The sequence below is a fragment of the Crocodylus siamensis genome, chromosome 12 (genome assembly GCF_052110815.1).
Source record: "Crocodylus siamensis isolate JL-2025a chromosome 12, ASM5211081v1, whole genome shotgun sequence".
Classification (NCBI taxonomy): domain Eukaryota; kingdom Metazoa; phylum Chordata; order Crocodylia; family Crocodylidae; genus Crocodylus; species Crocodylus siamensis.
The window spans coordinates 3,569,920-3,587,825 of NC_143406.1; the positions used below are offsets into that span (position 1 = coordinate 3,569,920).

Consider the following 17,906-nt stretch of genomic DNA (forward strand, 5'->3'; position numbering starts at 1 on the left):
ACGGCATCGAGGTGCTTCAGGGGAAGGCGGCAGGTCCTTGTAGAGCATCAAGGGCCCAGGCTGAGCCGGGAGGGTCTTGTTGTGGCCCATTCCACCTAATCCTATTGATTAATTTAACTTCAGGGCTAAGAGGCTCCCAGAAGCAATGACGGTGGGGGGCAGGGAGGGAGCAGATGAGGGGAGAAAGCAGCTGGGGAGAGGGAGGGGAAACTCAGCTCCATAATTATGGAGGGTTTTGCTGCTTCTCCTCCCCCTCCACTCCCACCCCTTTCAGGCCCCTCCAGGTGCCCCCCGTCAGCTCCCCCTAATTACACTCCCCACCTCAGCTGGCATCGTTACCCAGGAATGCACCTTTGTGGGCCAGGCCTTACACTTTTTCATGCTAGACTGGATCCTCAGACCAGCTCCCGCTCCCCTGCAGCTCTCCCCCAGGCCATCCCATCCCATACACACCCTGCAGGTCCCGCTCGGGCCGCATCCCCATTATATGGGAGGTGCCATCTTGCACCGTAAACGCGTCCTTCCCCTTCTTCCTCACTTCTTGCAAATCTCCACTGAGTCCTGCCTCCTCTCCAAAGGGACAAGGTGTTAGTGCAGGAAGACAATGATGCAGGCGCAGATGAGACCAGATCTGAATAATCCCAACTTTGGGCAGGGTGGGCATCCTGAGCTCATGCCGAATGCAACCAGAGATTGTTGGACCAGACCGTGAGCTGCTGCAAACTGGCATGGCTCCATCCTGATTTGTGCCAGCTGAGAATCTGGCCCATTGGCACCAGTGGAGTTGCATGGACTTTTCTCACCCTGAGCTTCTGTCCCAGTGTAATTATTTTTAATGACTGTGCATCGTCATTGTGCTCAGGCCCTGCAGTGCTCAGTGCTGTACATTCCCACAGGCAGAGACACCCATGTCCTGCAATCTTAATACAGGGGGAAGCTTCCAGAGGTTTTCAAATCGTGCACTTTTCCAAGCTGGCAAACTTTCTTTCCCCTGTAATTTAAAACCCCGTTTCTTTCCAAGACCACTACCATTCAGACAAAAGAATAGTGTTGCCTTTCCCCTCAGCTATGGGGCAGCTGTGCTGAGTTTTGAAGATAAAATCACACAAAAATTAGGCTGGGACCAGTGCAGTGTCTCCTTTTCCATTCGAGTTTTCCCCGTTTCCCCGCTCCGATGCCTTTTTCATGTATCCTCCCTCAGTTGCTTTCTTTTTGCACCCAATCCCTAGGCAAAATGGCATCCTAGAGGGGTTGATAGTGAATGATCTAATATTTCCCCGTACATCATTACAGATAGTGAAGGGTAAATCACACAAGACCAAGTGCTTGATTTTCCACTTCCTTGGACTAAAGGTGGTCATTTACTCTTCTCCAGAGCAGATGTCAGATGCTATCAAATCACAGTTGTTATTATTTGCTTGGCAGCTGCATTTGAAAACATCTTCCCCTTGTGCTAGGTGCTGTACAACCAGCTAACTAAGAGATGCTCCTTGTCCGGAAGAGCTTACAAACTAAGTGGGAACTCTCCATCCGCTTGCAGCAGATTAACCTGCACACCCAATTCTGCATGCCATTTTCTTCCATGGTGTAAAGCAGGAAGGCATCATACTCAAACACTTTATATAGCTGAGGCCTTGTCCACATGGGACACTAGTACTGTCTTGACTATACTGGTATAGAGAGGTGGTCAGCTGTGTTACTCTGAAGTCAGGCAGAAGTACTGGTACAGTCTTGATGGTACAAGCCCGTTAGTTTGGATACACTTATACCAGTGTAAAAGTGTTTTTACCAGGATAATTTATTCCCATAAGAAAAGAACAAACTCAAACAGTATAAGGCATCTTCTCCCTGGCACGGCTGCATCTGCACAAGCGGTTGTACTAGTATAACAATTCTGGTTAAAAAAAAAAAAGGAAAGAAAAAGTCTCATTCGCTTCATTGATATACAGATACAAAATCTGTGCATAGCCCAGGTCACACTCGGCTATCCCTTGGGTCTGTGTAATGCAGGTGAGGACCTTGTGAAATGCTTACTTCCAACCAGAAACAAAATAATGCAAAAACAACCTTTCCTTCACTATTTCACCCTGCTGCTCCCAGTCCTAGCTGGAGCCCCAGACCACAGAAGTGCACAGTATAAAAAGATCAACACATGGAGTGGGAGGGGGGAAGTATCCAGACATTTTCAGTCTGAAAAATAGTTTTGCAGGGAGGGCAGTTTGGAGGGAATCCCCTTTAGATAACATTCGGGCAGTAGCGAATCCTGTAGCTTTGTGTCCACCTCCAGCGCAAGGATAATAGCAGCACGTTTCCCTGCCATAGGCTCCAACGGGTGAGGGCTGGAAAAGACCTGTTAGATCGTTGAATCCATCTTTATGCAGTTACGGGAGATCGTCCCCTGATAATAGAGGATGCATTGGATAATAGGCTGATACCACACTCAATCTTAGCCAGAAGGCTGCCTGCATTATTTAATAAATCTGTGCCTGACAGTAGCAGCTGCATCCTGCTAAGAGCAGCTGGTTCCAGACGTGCCCTGGGATTTTTCTTGCTCTCTTGGTCCTTCTTTATGGTCTTGTTGTTGAAGCACAGGACTTGGCATCAGGCGCTTTGGGTTCCCTTCCCAGCCCTGCTGCTGCCTTGCTGTGTGACGATGGCAAGTCGCCTCCTCACTCTGCACCACAGTTTTTTGGTAAAATGCAGAAAACATCCAGCTCGAGCTTTTGGAGATAGGAAGTGCCCCAAAAGTTCTCTGTTGCTGCTGCTCCTTTCCAGTGGTGGCTTTGACTATCTCTCACTGCGGCTACTTAGATAGATACCCAACATATCACGGGCGGGGATGCTGTGAATTAAGTGTAGGGCAAGGACTGATCCCTCCAGTGCTCCTGAAGCAGGCAAGGTATTGCAGATCCATGGATGTTAAAGGAAGCTTAGCTCCTTCCCTTTACGGCTCATCACAGCCAAAAAGGTACAAGAGGCTGCAAGGTGGTGAGGCCAAGTGTGGAGCTGAAAATGTTTGGAAGGGTCTTTTAGGGTTATTTTAACTTATCCTACACCTATAAGGCATTTCTATAGCACGGCTATACAGCATAGTGATAGGTCTCTAAGCAGTATCTGAGCTCTAATTATTGGGGTATAGGTATCTGAGCTCTAGTTATTCGTGTATAGATATCTGAGCTTTATTTATTCAGGTGAGTCATCTGGATGGGCCCATACTTCTTGCACTAGCTCCAGGTAGGCCAGTGAGTCTGATGAAAATAGTATTTATTCTTAATTTTCACATTTATACTGTGATGGAGCCAAGAGGCTGCACCAACGTACATCCAATAAGCTCCTGATCCAAAATGCTTATGGTCTAACAGAGACTCAGCCAAGAATGGAGGGGACAAACAAGAGGTTGCTTTAGTGGGGTGGGAAGTAGGGGTAACAAAAATAATCATACGTGGACAAATTCGTTCTTGGCTAAGTCAGGAGCTGCAGTTACAGTAATCACCATTGGTAACAGGTGTCCTACTGCTTCCTCCCAGGTAGCCAGGTGGGTTTGAGGTATTCTGGTGGTTTTATTGCACTATTAACTTTGGGATCCAGCAGCGGGTAGGGATCTGGATGGGGGATCGGGGGTCCGTTGTGTCAGTTGCTCTATCACCATGGAAAGACCTGAAGGTCTAAGTCTGCAGAGGTCCTTAAGGAGTGAGCTTGGTTCAGGTGCCTGAATATTTTCCAGTGGTCATTCCTGTATTGAAGTTAAGTCTAGCTAATCCTTTGAGCATAGCAGAGATAAAACCCCATACAGTTAGATCATAAATAGCCTGAGCTTGACAGGTAAGTGTGTGTATTACCTGCGTGACAACACCTGCTGGGGCAGAGAAATCGCACCTGACTTGATGAATTTGTCTTGACCCCTCCCAAGTGCCGCATCATTATCAGAGCCATCGTTCAATGAGACCCCAACTTACCTCTGTCTTCCCTTTTATCATTACCCATTCCTGCCCTGAAGAACACGGACTCAAGACGCCAACCATGGCTGGCCAAAGAGATCATCTTATTTGCACAAATGACATTCATCAGATGGTCTCAGCTTCCAGATGTGCTTGTACCTGGCCCAGATTCATGCACAGTGAAGGGAGTAGTGTTCACATGCGCAGTGTGCAGTGCTTGGGAGTGCAGATACTCTTGCTTGCCCCATTTTAGACCCTGAAACTGTCCCTAGAAATGCAAGCCGCCGATCACATATCGCATTTGTGCTGTGACTAAGACTGCAAGTCCTCTAAAACCATGGCCCAGGTGCTGGTCCCATGGAAGTCAGCACCAGCGCTCATATGCCTCTCATTAGAGCCAGGTTTTGGCTCAGTGAGAAGAATGCATCTAAGACTCGGAAACCTGATGGCGCTGTGCAGTCATATCCCACAGCAGGAGCTAGGAGCAGTGCGAGTCCGTGGTTTGGTGGTTTCCCTGGCTCTGAGACCATGGGCTCACCACAGCTACAGCAGAGCCCATGGTATGGCTCAAATAAATGAGACCAAGCCTCAGCCCCACGCTGTGCCCCCCTCGCCAAGAGCCTGGTGATGAAAGCCCCTGGTGCTGCAGCATCCTGCAGCCACTGGCGCGTGACCCCGTCGTTATAAATAATCGGGCCCTGCCTCACATCCCCTGCATACCTGCGCCATTCAGCAGTCATGCAGGATGCCACAACTGGGATGCCCCTTCTGGGGCAAAGAGAGGCGGTTTCAGTTGAAATTTTCTCGCATCTTCCCGCACACCACCATCCGGCACTGCCCTAGCTGAAACACCTCGTAGATCTACATTTGCATCACAAGGACACTGAACCTGCCGGGCCGCGGTTATTTAGGGAATGCTTTGGGACCGGCTTTGTGCTGTGAGAGGCCTCTAGAGGATGCTCACGAGTGCCGCAGTCTCGCCTCTTACTTCCAGCCTCTCCCACAAAAAGCCACTGGTCCTGATCCTTAACCCGGGTGCAGCTCTGTGAGTATTGCCTGGATCTAACCCCGGGGCATCTTTTTTGTAGTAACTCAGGGGCATCTTCCCCCTCCAGAGTCCATGCCACGTTGCCTGCAATCACTGAAAAGCTGCTTGGAGCTGAAGGGAGCTCTTCAAACTCCTTTCCCCACATCCCCTTCATTGCTTTAAGTCACTCATAATGCTGTTTTGTTGATTCAACATCCTTCTTAAAGACAGGGTCCAGAGTTGTATCGACTGAAGTTAGGGGGCCCATGTTCTGCTTGAGGATGGGTTTTTCTCATGGATTTGATACCACAAACAGTGTTTGGGTGACAGACCTGGAGAAGAGGCCAGTTCGGCACAGGCAGCGGCAGTGGAGGTTTTCCACGTGCCCTCCTTAAGCCGGGCGCATCTCACAGACGGGGAAGCACCACCTTTGGGCTTGTCATGGGAATTCAGGATCTGTGACCCGCTCAATCCCCAGCCTTTCTGCAAAGACAATTGACAGAGTGCCAACTGGCAGGGTTTTTGGGGGGGATGTGGATAATTCTCCATAACGAACTGAACGGAGGCCCCCAAACTTATTTCACAATGAGCCATCAAAGGCCCGGCCGCTGGTAACAGCCATCAACCAGGGCTGGGGTTGAGCTTGTGCCCCAGAGGTTAGGCTCACTGTGTGCTTTATCAGTCTCCTTCAGCTTGAGGAGTGTCTCTTATAAACTGCGTGCTGGATGCAGACTACCCGCTGCTCCAGGCATCCGTATCACCCTGCCTCTGAGTACCTTATGGCCATTTTTGCCGCTATATCCTCTGCCTTTCCAACAACCCCCTGCCTAGTTCTGGGCAACTATAGATTCATTGAAAATTGCTGTCCTTCCTTTCAGCATCAAATTAGCTGCCCTGTGCCCATTCTGGAAATATTCCCAAGTGGGGAGCTTTTCTTCCCATCTCATGTGAGTTTTCAAGGCTTCATTTTTTTTTCTTTCCCAAATTCAGGCAAATGCTGAGATCTCAGTGAAATACGATCCAAAATAAAATTCAGATTGGGTTAACCAAAGGATTTTGATTGTAGATTGCATAGACATCAGGGCTGGAAGGGACCTTGTGGGATCATCGAGTCCAGCCCCCTGCCCCAGGGGCAGGAAATCAGCTGGGGTCAAGGGATCCCACCAAGTGTTTCTTGAAAGTGTCCAGAGTAGGCGCTTGCAAAATATTTCCTTTCAGTTTTGACCGTCTTTAATGTTATGTCAGCATCCATTAACTAACATTGCAAAAGGAGAAGGCATTTGAAGCCAAGACAGCGGGAAACTTTCTGGAAAGGTGGGAACGGGATTTTTTGCAAGGGCTTTAAAACCTAACAAAGCAGGAGAGTTGTCAAAAGCTGCCGGTGCCTTCAAACTCTTTCTGTTCTGAGACACGGGCTTTTTCCAAAGCCTCATAAGCGTGGACAGAAAACCCTCGACCTGCTCTGTTAGGCATGTGTCAGTGGCTTAGCGGGCAGCATCGGTTCAGCACGGGTTCCCCTCCACTTCCCTGAGACATTTTGCCCTCTCGCCCTTTGGCTTTTCCAGGACACGCACGTCACTCCCTGTCTCTTTGCCTTCCCAGGTAACAGGCTGGATGAAGGCTCGGACGTGGAGTCCGAACCGGACCTGCCCTTGAAGCGCAAGCAGCGCCGGAGCCGGACCACCTTCACTGCTGAACAGCTGGAGGAGCTGGAGAAGGCCTTTGAGAGAACCCATTACCCAGATATCTACACACGAGAGGAGCTAGCCCAGAGGACCAAGCTCACTGAGGCGCGGGTGCAGGTAAGGACCAGAGCCAGGACATGGCAGAGTACCCGGGGAGCAGAGCAGGGAGTCCACATCCCTTCAGGAAGGTGGCTCCAGCCTCACCCTGGGGATGAGCGGCAGAGGCGACGGCTGGAAGTGATAAGGTGGATGTTCCCTATCTCTGGAAACATGTCAACAGGGCTTCAAGACGCACAGTTTGGAGCCAGATCCAAAGCTTCCCCATAGTCCAAGGACGGTGTGTCACAGAGGTACCAGCCGCCCTGTTTCAATCCAGGGTAGGACTGCGGTCCAAACTTTCCCAAAGTGGGTGGGGAGTTCAGATCCGTGCTTTCTGCTTTGGGCTGGGAAGGTGTTACACCACTGACCTCAGATAAAAGGGTGGGAGCACACCACTCGCCATCCCCCAGCCCAGGGCACTGTATCATGTTTAGCAAAGGTTGCAGATTTGGCGCGTGATATGTATTTTTTTTAAAAATTTTGAACATCTCCTGAGAGTTTGCGAAGAGTGGGGAGAAAAGGGGAGGGGAAGGGAGGTGGGACTCTGACATCTACACGATTAATAGCCCTTGTGGGAACTCCACACAGAGACCCTTATGTCTTGCAGATAAAGGCTGGGTCAGCAGTGTGTGCAAACATGCAGAGGGATAAGGAGTGTGAACAGATCGGTGGGTATAATAGAGTCCCCTAGGGAAGGGGAAGGGAGGGCTGTTGAGGATTGTGCTGGGCTAAAGAAGTGAAATGGAGACACCAGCAGTCAGTCCTCCGTGCGGGCAGTGCTATTAGGTTTCAGGCTGCGCATCGGGTCTCTGTGTGTAGAGTCTGGGCTTGAATTGCAAGGGGAGGGAGGGCAGGAGCCGCCCAGCCCCATGACTTTCCAAGTAAGCAATCAGATGGAAGCAAAACAGGCATTTTTCTGTAGCAGGTCTGTAGGGCTGAATCACACCCAAAGCCAGACAAGGGAAGGCGTTTCCCCACGGCCAGCCAGTCGGACAGCCCCACCGTTCATGCTCTTCCCCCTGCCGCCTTCCTCAGCGAAGGAGATGAAGAGCCAGGAATGCTCCATCTCATAGGGTTCCCCATGCATCTTCTCACCTCTCAGGAGCCTTTCCTGGAGGGGTGACAATCGGCCCCCTCCTACTCCGAGATGGAAAAGATGCTGTAATTCAGGCCAGGCTCCCCACAGGCACAAGCCGCGTCGCCCCAGCAGATGCAGCGTAGCCAATGCCTAGAGGTCTTAGCAATGGAGATGCCGTTCGTGCCACTTGGGAAAGGCTGCAGCGAGGGCTGAGGCTAGATGGATGTTCCTCCAACGAGCAGCTTCTCTGTGTCCAAGGCATTATATTGAGTTTCTTGCCTTCTTAATGTATGGGGCATGGGTGGTGGGGACCAGGCTGCTCTCAAGCTGAAACACCACTTTATTTCTTGTCGGGCAGAAAGTTGCACCATGCACCATGGTTTTTGCAGGGAGGTGCACCCTGAGTTGCACTGTGGTTTTTGCAGGGAGGTGAATCAAGAGGCAGCAGGTATATCTCTGCCTCCGGGGAGGGCTGGGGAGAGGCTCCGTAGGGAGGGGTGGCATCGGGGGGGGGGGGGTACAAGAGCACAGGTTGGGAGTCCTGTGCACTACAAGAGCTTGTGCAGCCTTGACAATCCCCCTCCGCCCCCACCACCTGCTCCGAGCAAGCCATGCTCTTTCCAGCTTGGGCAGAGAGAGTGTGTCAACGAAGGGGCCTTTTAAGCACCAAGCCGCCGTTGCCCTGTGCCTCGACTGACGCGGACATGAGCAGACCTTGATGGAGGTACGAGAAGGTGCAGATGTGTCGAACGCACGCCAGGAAAGGTGCCCGGAGGGCGGATTTGACTTGGCCAAGCACCTCCGAGCACATGTTTATGGTGAAAAAACACATCTGTGTCGCAAAGCCAGGAACAGGGCAAGCAGGGAGGGGAGGGCGAGTCCCAGGGATGCCCATCTGCTCAGAGTCCTCCACACAGCCCCATGCCAGGCCTTGAAATGGAGGGCACCCACGCAGCTGGAGGGCCGCCCTCCCAGTGACAAGGGGGCAGGGAGCAGAGGAAGCCAAAGCAACATCAGTGGCTAAATGAAGGAAAGTAAAGCCCCTTCCCGCGTCTCGAGCCGTGAGCCACGAATCCCTCTCTCTGCTCCCAGGCAGCTCGCGGGGAGGCTCCTGCCAGAGTCCAAGTAGCAGCTGTTCTCCGAGGCGCATTCCTGATGGCTTTCTCATTCCGACATCCTGGCAGGCTCGGCTTCTTCCCACCACTTTTAAGCCTGCCGCCCCTTGTAAAATTTTCTGGATATCAGAGCGGATCTTTTACTGGCTCTCGGGACCCACAAACATTAGTCAATCAAGTTCTTGTGGAAAAAAAAACACACACGCACCTAGCAGGGAAACTCCTGCCACCTCCTGCAGCCCTGTTCCCGTCTCTCCGGAGACTCGAAGGCCTCCTAGCATTATATTGGCAAGAGCAGTAGCAACAGCTGGGATCAGGGCTTTGTGCTAGATGCTGCGTCTCAGCGTTGTGCGGACGGGGAGATGGAGATGAGAGATGGGCCTTGTGCTAGGTGCGGCACGAGCACATAGTCAGAGAGGGGGCCGTGCCCCAAAGAGCCTACAGAGTTAACGGACAAGGCAGGCAGAAGGGGAGAGGCGACACAGAGGTGCAGGGAAGGCGAGCAACTTTTCCAAGGTGGTGCAGACCCACGTGCCACCCACAGGTTGGCTGAGCACCAGTCCAGTGCCTCGTCTATTGGAGCACGCTGCCTTCACGACCTGCTGTAAGGTGGTGGGATTGTACCCAGCAAATCCTGCTTTCAACCCAAGAGCGTGCTGAAGTCTAGTCTAGGTGATACTCTTGCTACTTCACGTGCCCAGCGAAATTCCCACCGGAGATCAGGCTCTCACCGGGTTACGCACTGGATGGTCCCTCACCTGCTTTTCCTTCTCACCTGCTTGCCACTGTTTGCTTTCAGATATGAAATGAGCTCCCTCTCATCCCATTTATTCTCCCTGCTCTCTGAGTCCATACCCATGGGCTCCCCTTCATCTGAGAGGCCCTTCAGTCCATTAAAGTTTATTAGCAGGACTTTGGAGCCTGGCTGGCCATGCAGCTGTGCAGCTAAGTGGAAGTTTAACACGTTGACAGCTAATAAAGTTTGCAAGCTGAACAGCGGGGAGGGGGGAGGAGGACGCAGCAACAGTTGTGAGCTCCAGTTTCTCCTCTGCGGAGGGGATCCTTTAGGGCCGAGCAGCATTTTGGTAGGCCCATCTCGATTGCTGTGCCCTCAGGGTGCCAGGATCCAGCTTGGACAAACTCAAAGATCCAAGTGATTTGGAGGCTGATCCAAAGCCTGCTGAAGTCAGTGGAAAGCTTCCCCTCCCCTGCCTTGATTTCATTTCAGCAGCTTTGGATCAGCAGCTTAATGCCTGATTTGAATTCCCGTCCGCTGGACCATGATGTCTCTGTGACCTAGTGGCTGTTTGCTGTTCGGTATGCTCTTGGTGCAGGAGTTTGAGAGACCCAGTCCCAGTAGCATGTGTGAGAAGTGTCATCAGATCATGCCCCCCCAAACTGGGGTCTAGCAAATATTGCTCCCAGACTCCCAGCTCATTTAGAGATCTCGGCATCGGGACTATTTCTCAAACATCAGGGGTAACACACAGGGTCCAGGCCAAGCAACTGGGCTGTGTTTATCCCACCGTTACCATGAACGGGCTCATTTTGCTGGCTCCCAAAGTACTGTTTCACTACTCCTTCCCAGAAGCCTGCTGGGAGCTTTCGGAAAACACATGGTATATTTTGTTACTCAACATCGCTCGCGAGTGAATCAGATGGACGTACCCCGAGCAGCTGGGTCTAGCGAGTAAATTGATCCTAGTCCCTGTGGCCGAGGCAGTGGGCACTTCCTGGGAATTAATGAGGAGCTAGAAGGAGCTGATGCATTGATATGCTGATGATGGCTATTAATCCCCAGGAAATTCCATGCACCGAGAGATCTTTATTTCTATGCTAATATTACAGTAGGGAGAAGGGTTGGAGACCCATCGGCTTATTGATCATTTTTCTGGACGATGCAATTGCGGTGGGTCTGGACACAATAGACCGTGTGTCTCGTTGAGTAAAAGGGCTCAGGTCTGTTCTGATTATTCCACTTGGTTTATAATCCCAGCTAGCAATCCTCTAAGCCGGTGGGGGCCAATCTTTTTGGCAGGCACGCCACAAATCAGCCCCGCGCCTTACCTAAGCGCTCCTCCAATTCCCTTCCCTTACCCAATCTGCTGCTCTACTTTCTGTTTCCTTCCCTGTGCTCCCTGCCTGATCTGCTGCTCTGTTTTCTGCTCCCTTCCCTATCTGCCATTCTGCTGCCAGTGCCCTCCCCAATCCACTGCATGCCACATATGGAGGCTGCCGTGCCCCCCACTTCTCACCCACTTGCAGAAAAGCAAACTTTTATGCACAGTTTCACATCATCATAAAGAAGCAGCCACATATGCTAGCGTGCGTGACATCATCTCCAAAACTGAAGACCAAGGAAAAAAGAATTCCTTCAATCTTTCAGAAAATCATTTTTTTTTCATTCAAAACTTTTTTTTTTCAGATTGTTCCATCTTCTTTTGTTTCATTTTGGTGAGAGACTTTTCTCACTTGTTGATTCATTCTTTTAAAACAAAAACAAAACAGCAACGGTTGTGTGTGGAAAAAAAACGGTATCAGTTGCAGGGGGGGACCACTTTTGTCTTTAATTTTGCATTTTTGCACTTCTCTCCAGTAGAAAAGTTTCAGTGCGGGGGGCAATAGAGTTTTTCTCCCCTTGGAATGAAGCAATGGTTTTGGAAGAGGTCGGAGGGTTTTGTGCTGAAAGTTTTTATTGGAAAAGAGGAAATTTTGAAGAACTCCTGTGGTTCTGTTAAAACTTCTTCCAAATGGCAGTTTCCCTTAAAATTTGGCTTCGATGAAAAAAATGTTGACTCTTCCATATGAGAGTGATGTTCTGTATATCTCAGTCATGGGGACATACGGGGCCAGAGCCTCAGGTGGTGATAATGTGTTTAGCTCCATTTATACACGGGTCTAGGTTGTAGCCATATTGGTCTCAGGACACAGGCAGACAAGGTGCTTTGGGTAAAGCTGCTATCTTTTATTAGACCAACTCAAATAGCTAGAAAAATTCCTCTTTGCAAGCTTTTGGGTATAAATACCCGTCATCAGGCTGAGGAAGCATCTGCAGTGAGTGTGCGCTCTTCCTGAAAGCTTGCAAAGAAGAATTTTTCCAAGTATTTGAGTTGGTCTAATAAAAGATACCAGGTTGCCCCAAAGAACCTCGTCGGCCTAGCTCCATTTATTGCTTTACACCATCTTACACCAATTCATAGCAGGTAGAGACCTGGCCCACCGAGTCCAGGGACCCTGTGGTGGAGCTGTGCTGAAGTGCAGCTCCCCAGGAGGGACCGGGGGAGTCCAGGACCCTGCTAAGCGCTGGTGCGCGGTGTGAAAGGGGGAACCCAGTACTCGGTCAGACAGCAATCGCTCTGGTCGGGGGCTAGTCTCATTCATGGCCGTGTTTGTTACTAGGTGCAATGAGGGCAGATAGTTGGAAGGAGCCTTGGGCAGAGATGGACCTGTCCATCTTCTCCCTGAGCGTTAGCCTGAGCCGTGCAAGCCTGCCTCAGTCTAATGCAGTCGGCCTGACGGTTTGATCCCAAAGCTCTTTGAGACTTTTCCAGGCAGGATCTTGTAAAGCAATCCTGTGTTACTTAAAGGTCAGTTGACAATGTTTTCTTCCTTTCCAGGGGGTTTGACTAGCTTGCATTGTGTGCAGGAGAGGGGTGGTATGAGGTTGCGACACAGCAGCTGCCCCGTGCTGTTGGCAGCAGCCAGGGGCATTGAAAGGATTGTGTGCAGGATGAGGGAGCCAGGGCTGCCTGGCAGAGGCCAGGTTGGCATGCCCGTTTTCTGTGCCGCCTGCTAGTTCGATAGCATTCTTGCACGCAGGAGCACCCAGATAGAGGACCCATGCAGCGTGCGGCTCCTGCCACCGCGGCAGCCGCTTCACCAGAGGCTTAGAGGCGTTTTCTGCCTGTGCCCAGGCCCTGGGAGAGGTCACAACAAAATAGCCAAGTGACATTCAGCTCCAGCAAGGGGGCATGGGTGAAGTTTGACCGCTCTGTCTGCCAAGCTTAAAGGAGCAGCTCCACTAGGTAAAGCCAGCAGGGACTCAGCTCCATCTCCTCGCCATGTCACTGCTGTTCCTTCCCACTGACCCAGCCTGAGCTGGGAATAGGAATGGAGGCAGGTCACATGCCAAGATAACACCCCACGCACATGTGCACGCACGCTAGCATCCCTGTAGATAAGCCACTCATCCCAAAATGACCCTGTAACTAAAATCTGCAGTTATCCAAACTCACTCCAACCACAGGGACCTTCCTTTTCCACCTGAATTTTGCAAAGCTATGTATTATCTATCAGAAATGCAAGCATGACCTGCACCCCGACCCCCTACACACATACTCTGCCATGCACGTATCCTAGGATGGGGTTCAAATTGCACTCAGGCAGCTTGACATACTTCGCAAAATCTTTGTAAGGGGCCCCATCACTAGCAGACCCTCAGTACAAGGATGGCAATCTTTCAGTAAATAGGGAAGTCATCGGTGAGGCTGTGGATGACTGAGGAGACCAGTCTGACATCCGCATGGCATCATCCGGCCGGCACCATGCCCAGAGGAAACATGCATAGACCAGCGAAGGGGCAGAAAACCCAGTTACCTAAGGCCGGAGAGGGTCAGTCCTGTTATAATGAGTATGTTAAACATTGCAACAAAAAACAGTGGGGATGGGGCCACTGATCCCATAGTCTTTGTTCAGCCAAAATTTCTGCTGAAATCCAGGAAACTGAATAAAAATGTCTGTCCAGGCTGCATACATAGAAGAAGGGGTCCATAGGAAATGTAGAGTGGAGAACACCATTTTGCACTCATTAACCACTGGGAATAAGAAGCAGGCCTCTTGATAAATACTGATTTTGCCTACCTGATTGGGAAGTCTTGGGGAACAAACACCTTCCTCTTATGAAGAGCGGGTCAGCTGTTTCTCCCAAAACTTCCAGCTCGGGTAGAGAAAATCAAAAAGATCCAGATGAGCTAGAGTGCAACTGAGCCCTTGCTTCCCCAGAAGCCACCAGCCCCTGCCCCACTAAAAGCAAGTAAACGTGCCATTCATTCATTGCCCACGTACAGGACTTAATCTATTCCCCTCTCCAGCTCTCCCATTAAACAGGCCCACTATTTATCAAGGTGCCAATTAAAGGCGACTCAGTTATGGCGAAGAACAATGGAAAACATGCATAAGAATCAAGAGTGGTGTTTTCCAAGATATTGTAATCTTTCATCCATTCCCCACAGCATTTAAGCTATTTTTAAAGGCTCACAGCTTTTTCTCGCGCCAAGAAAATCTTCACAATATAAATCGGTGTGCTGCTGGTGTGCTGTTAAAGCCCAGTCTATCTTCAGCCAAACAATAGCAGCAGGAAATCTGCTCCCCAACACGTCATTCACCTCACTGAGGTGTGAACATCAAAGCCTGTTCTGGAAAGTTTAAATGCAACTGGAACATTATTAAGCTTGGGCCATCTAAGAGGCAGGCATTCGAGTGGAGGTGAGGCACTCTATAAAACACACTGCCTTGCAACTGCTTTCTGCCAGCAGTGAATTTATCCCAGTGTCTTTCAGCTTCCCCAAGCCCCTTTTATCCCCAGACATGCATTTTATTAGAGAGATAAACAGATAAGCGAAGCCAGGAGTGTATTTCTCGTTTTATTTATTTAATAGCATTTTCTTTGCACAACTGAAATAATCACGGAGAAGCTTTCTATATGGCGTATATTCCTATCACACTGTTTGCAAAACTGTCATTCAAATCCCTAGCAGTTGTTACGTTCGACTGTAAAGTATTGATTATTAATTACAAGATGGAGGCAGTGTTAATACCCTTCACAATGTAATATATTGATTATTATTTGCTGGATGGATGCGGTATTAATACCCTTCACAATGCAACAGGGAAGGCAGGCCGGAGAGCTGGGGCTCTGCACCTATCAGTTCAGATCTTGCTTTGGAACCGAAACCAGTCTCTGTGTCAGCTTGGACACAAACCGAGGGCTGGGTTTTCGATAATGTAAGTGTTTGGGAAATGCATATTCCTTGTGCAATAACTGAACAAGTGCATTCATGCTCAAACACTAGTTGTTCTCTGTGACTCTTTATTTTCTTGTTTTAATGGAAAGCTTTCAGACACCTCGTCAAAGATCAGAAACTTTTTGAATGAGATGTATACCATGATCCATCACTTCTTGAATATCTAAGCAATGAAGAATAAACAGCAATCCATAGACCACAAAGAGATTTTGTCCAAGCTGCTCACTAGATACTTGCACATAGATAACACATTTTCAGGAGCTGGGCTTTCAGGAGAGAAAAACTGACTACATTCATTGGATCGGTTTCTTTGTAAAGACCGATTTGATTTGTTCTAACAGTATTATTTCATAGACATAGTATGAGATTGCCCCAATGTGACTGGACCTCCTTATATGAGGAGGTCGATGTAGTTTGTGTTTATAAGCCCATGTGAAATGCAGGTGTTTAAAGAGCTATATCAATTATATATAACCTGTTTCAAACTTTGTAAAGAGTTATCGCCAGCTAAATGACTTTGATGATCATCTGGGCCATGTATACACCTTCCTATTGTCTTTTTTGCATCCTTTATCACCTGGCGGAGGAAACCAAGGGAAGCCCTAAGCTCTCTGGGGTCCTCATATAGCTCCCATCACAGTATCTGAGCCATCACAATCTTTCACATGTTTGTGCCTAGACATCCCCAGGGAGATAGGACAAGGCTACCATCTCCAGTTAGCAGGTGGAGGGCAGACAGAGAAGCTAAATGACTGGCTTGAGGTCACCCAGGACATTGGTGGCAGGCAACTGAGCCAGGGTCCCAGGTTGGGGCCCTAACTTGGACCATCTTTCCTCCCCCATCTGCCTACATCCCTCAGCCTGATGTGTCCAAAATCTATGTCTAATATGACCCTGGGCCTGTTCAGCTTCTTAGTGGTGGATCGGGGAAGGAGACTGCGGTGATTCGTGTGTTTATTTTATTTCAGTCGATTTAGATATTAACAATAACTTTTACAAAAAAGGCTTTAGGGGTCCGGGTGCTTAAAGAAATTGTATAGTGCTCCAAAGAGCACCGAAAACTTTTTTCAGACAGGAGCAATCATGCAGTTTGGCCAGAAAGGCAGCTACAAAAAAAACCCCACACAACCTCTCTATCCAATCCTCTCTAACACAATCATTGCAGGATAGGAGCCCGCCCTCAACCCTCTCCAAAAGGCTGCTGAGCAGGTGGTGGTGGGAATCCCAGCAGTTGTGCCATTTAATAACCAGACTGGACAAAACACTAACCCGTGTGCCAGGGAAACCCATCCTATATGCGATCCAGGGCCAGTCATGCATGCACAGTCTTTAGTCCAGCCAGCAGCCGCACGGAGTTGGGGGGAACCGGGTCACGAATGACCCAATACATCTTTTCCACCTCCGCCTTCTGCAGTTCAGAGCAGGTGGAAGGAAGCACGCGTTGCACCTTTCCCCGGAGGTCTGAGGCTGAGGGCATGACTTGTCAGCCCCATCCCTGTTCCTGCTTATCAGCTGATTCATCCCATCCATCTTCCTCCAGCATCAAGTCCTGATTAGGTGGAGGAGGAACACAACAGGCTTTCTTTCCCACAGAAGCCTCTTCCTGACCTCCCTTCCCTCCCCTTGTCAGACAAATTGTGGGAGCTGACCCAGATCTCGGCGGCTGCTGGGATAATTCAGTCCAGCCTCCTCCTGGCAAGCAGCTGTCTCTGCTGCCATTCACCTCTGGTGTGCTGCTGTGCTGGGGGCAGGCGAGAGGGACGAGTTGCAGGAACGTCTCACGCAGGGTATCAGCAGGGCTGGCCGTATGGGCTCGTGTTCAATAAGAGCCAACGCTACCCTTTGCCCCAAATACAACCAAATCTACCCCCGAAGTGGGGGTAGGTGGGGAAGACCCTGACCTGGTGAGCAAGAAATCTGAAATCATTTTCAAACTCTGCAGCACATTCCCTGAAGGACTTCATCAGTCCGCAAATGAAAAAAAGGTTGAAGACCACTGAATTAGAGCAATAGATTCGTAGGGTACGTACCGTCCTTCACCACGCACGTGTGCAGCACCCAGCACGGCGAGGCCCCACAATCCAGAGTCTGCGGGAATACAAATATGTTCAGGAAGTACTGGGACATTCACAGAAGAGCCACTTTGAGAGGTGTTCATGATTCAGTTCAATGAAGCATCCAAGCTTTTGGTTGCTTCTCAGGATCAAACCCAAGTTTCCAAATCCTTTCAAAATCCCTTCAGCATCCTGACGTATCAGGAGCTGGAAGACAAAGAGTGAGACTCTTGGGCTGTTGCAAGAGACTCAGCCCATCAAAGGGCACATAAATATACCAAGATCACCCTTTGAGACAGGAGGGGTAGAGGGATATTTGGGACAATATCACGGTTCAAGGTGTTCTGCACTTGAAATACCCAGTGGGTTTTCTCCATTATATTGGTTTCTAGCTCCTGGGTTTTGCCCTGGCAGGCAAGAAGGCCTGTGTTCATGATCCATATTGGCCTTCTCCATGCCCAAGGCACTGATATCACTGTGTGTGGGATTCATTTCTTTGCCAATGGTCTAAGAAAGTCTCTGCTTTATTTATTTATGATGATGATGATGATGATGATGATGATTTCTTGTTTGTACTGCAGCAGTATGTGGGAGTCTAGTCACAGGTCCAGACTCCATTGTGCTCAGCACTGTACACACCTTGGCCAAAAATAGTCACTGCTAAAAAGTTCTCCAAGTCTAAGTATAGGCTGAGAGACATTAGAGGGATATAGACCAAAGGAGAAGGAAGTGCAAGGAAACATTGAGGCAGTGTTGGCCAGCATGCTAGATGGTGGGCTCAGCCCAAGATGCTGAACTTGAGTGGCAAATAGGCTTCCTGGCCTGTGGACCATCTGTCCAGGGGTGACTCCCCTCACAGGGATCGACTTATCCTCTAATGATGGCAT

General features: G+C 49.8%; 1 protein-coding gene across 3 annotated transcripts in view; it reads left to right on the top strand.

Annotated features, from left to right (window-relative positions):
* Positions 1 to 17,906, top strand: part of PAX7 (paired box 7) — a 131,470-nt gene that overhangs the window by 50,147 nt on the left and 63,417 nt on the right. For all 3 annotated transcript variants that reach the window (XM_090024005.1, XM_090024007.1, XM_090024006.1), the window contains exon 5: positions 6,568 to 6,767. In XM_090024005.1, the coding sequence (XP_089880131.1) occupies positions 6,568 to 6,767 (200 nt within the window). The remainder of the gene's footprint in view (positions 1 to 6,567; positions 6,768 to 17,906) is intronic.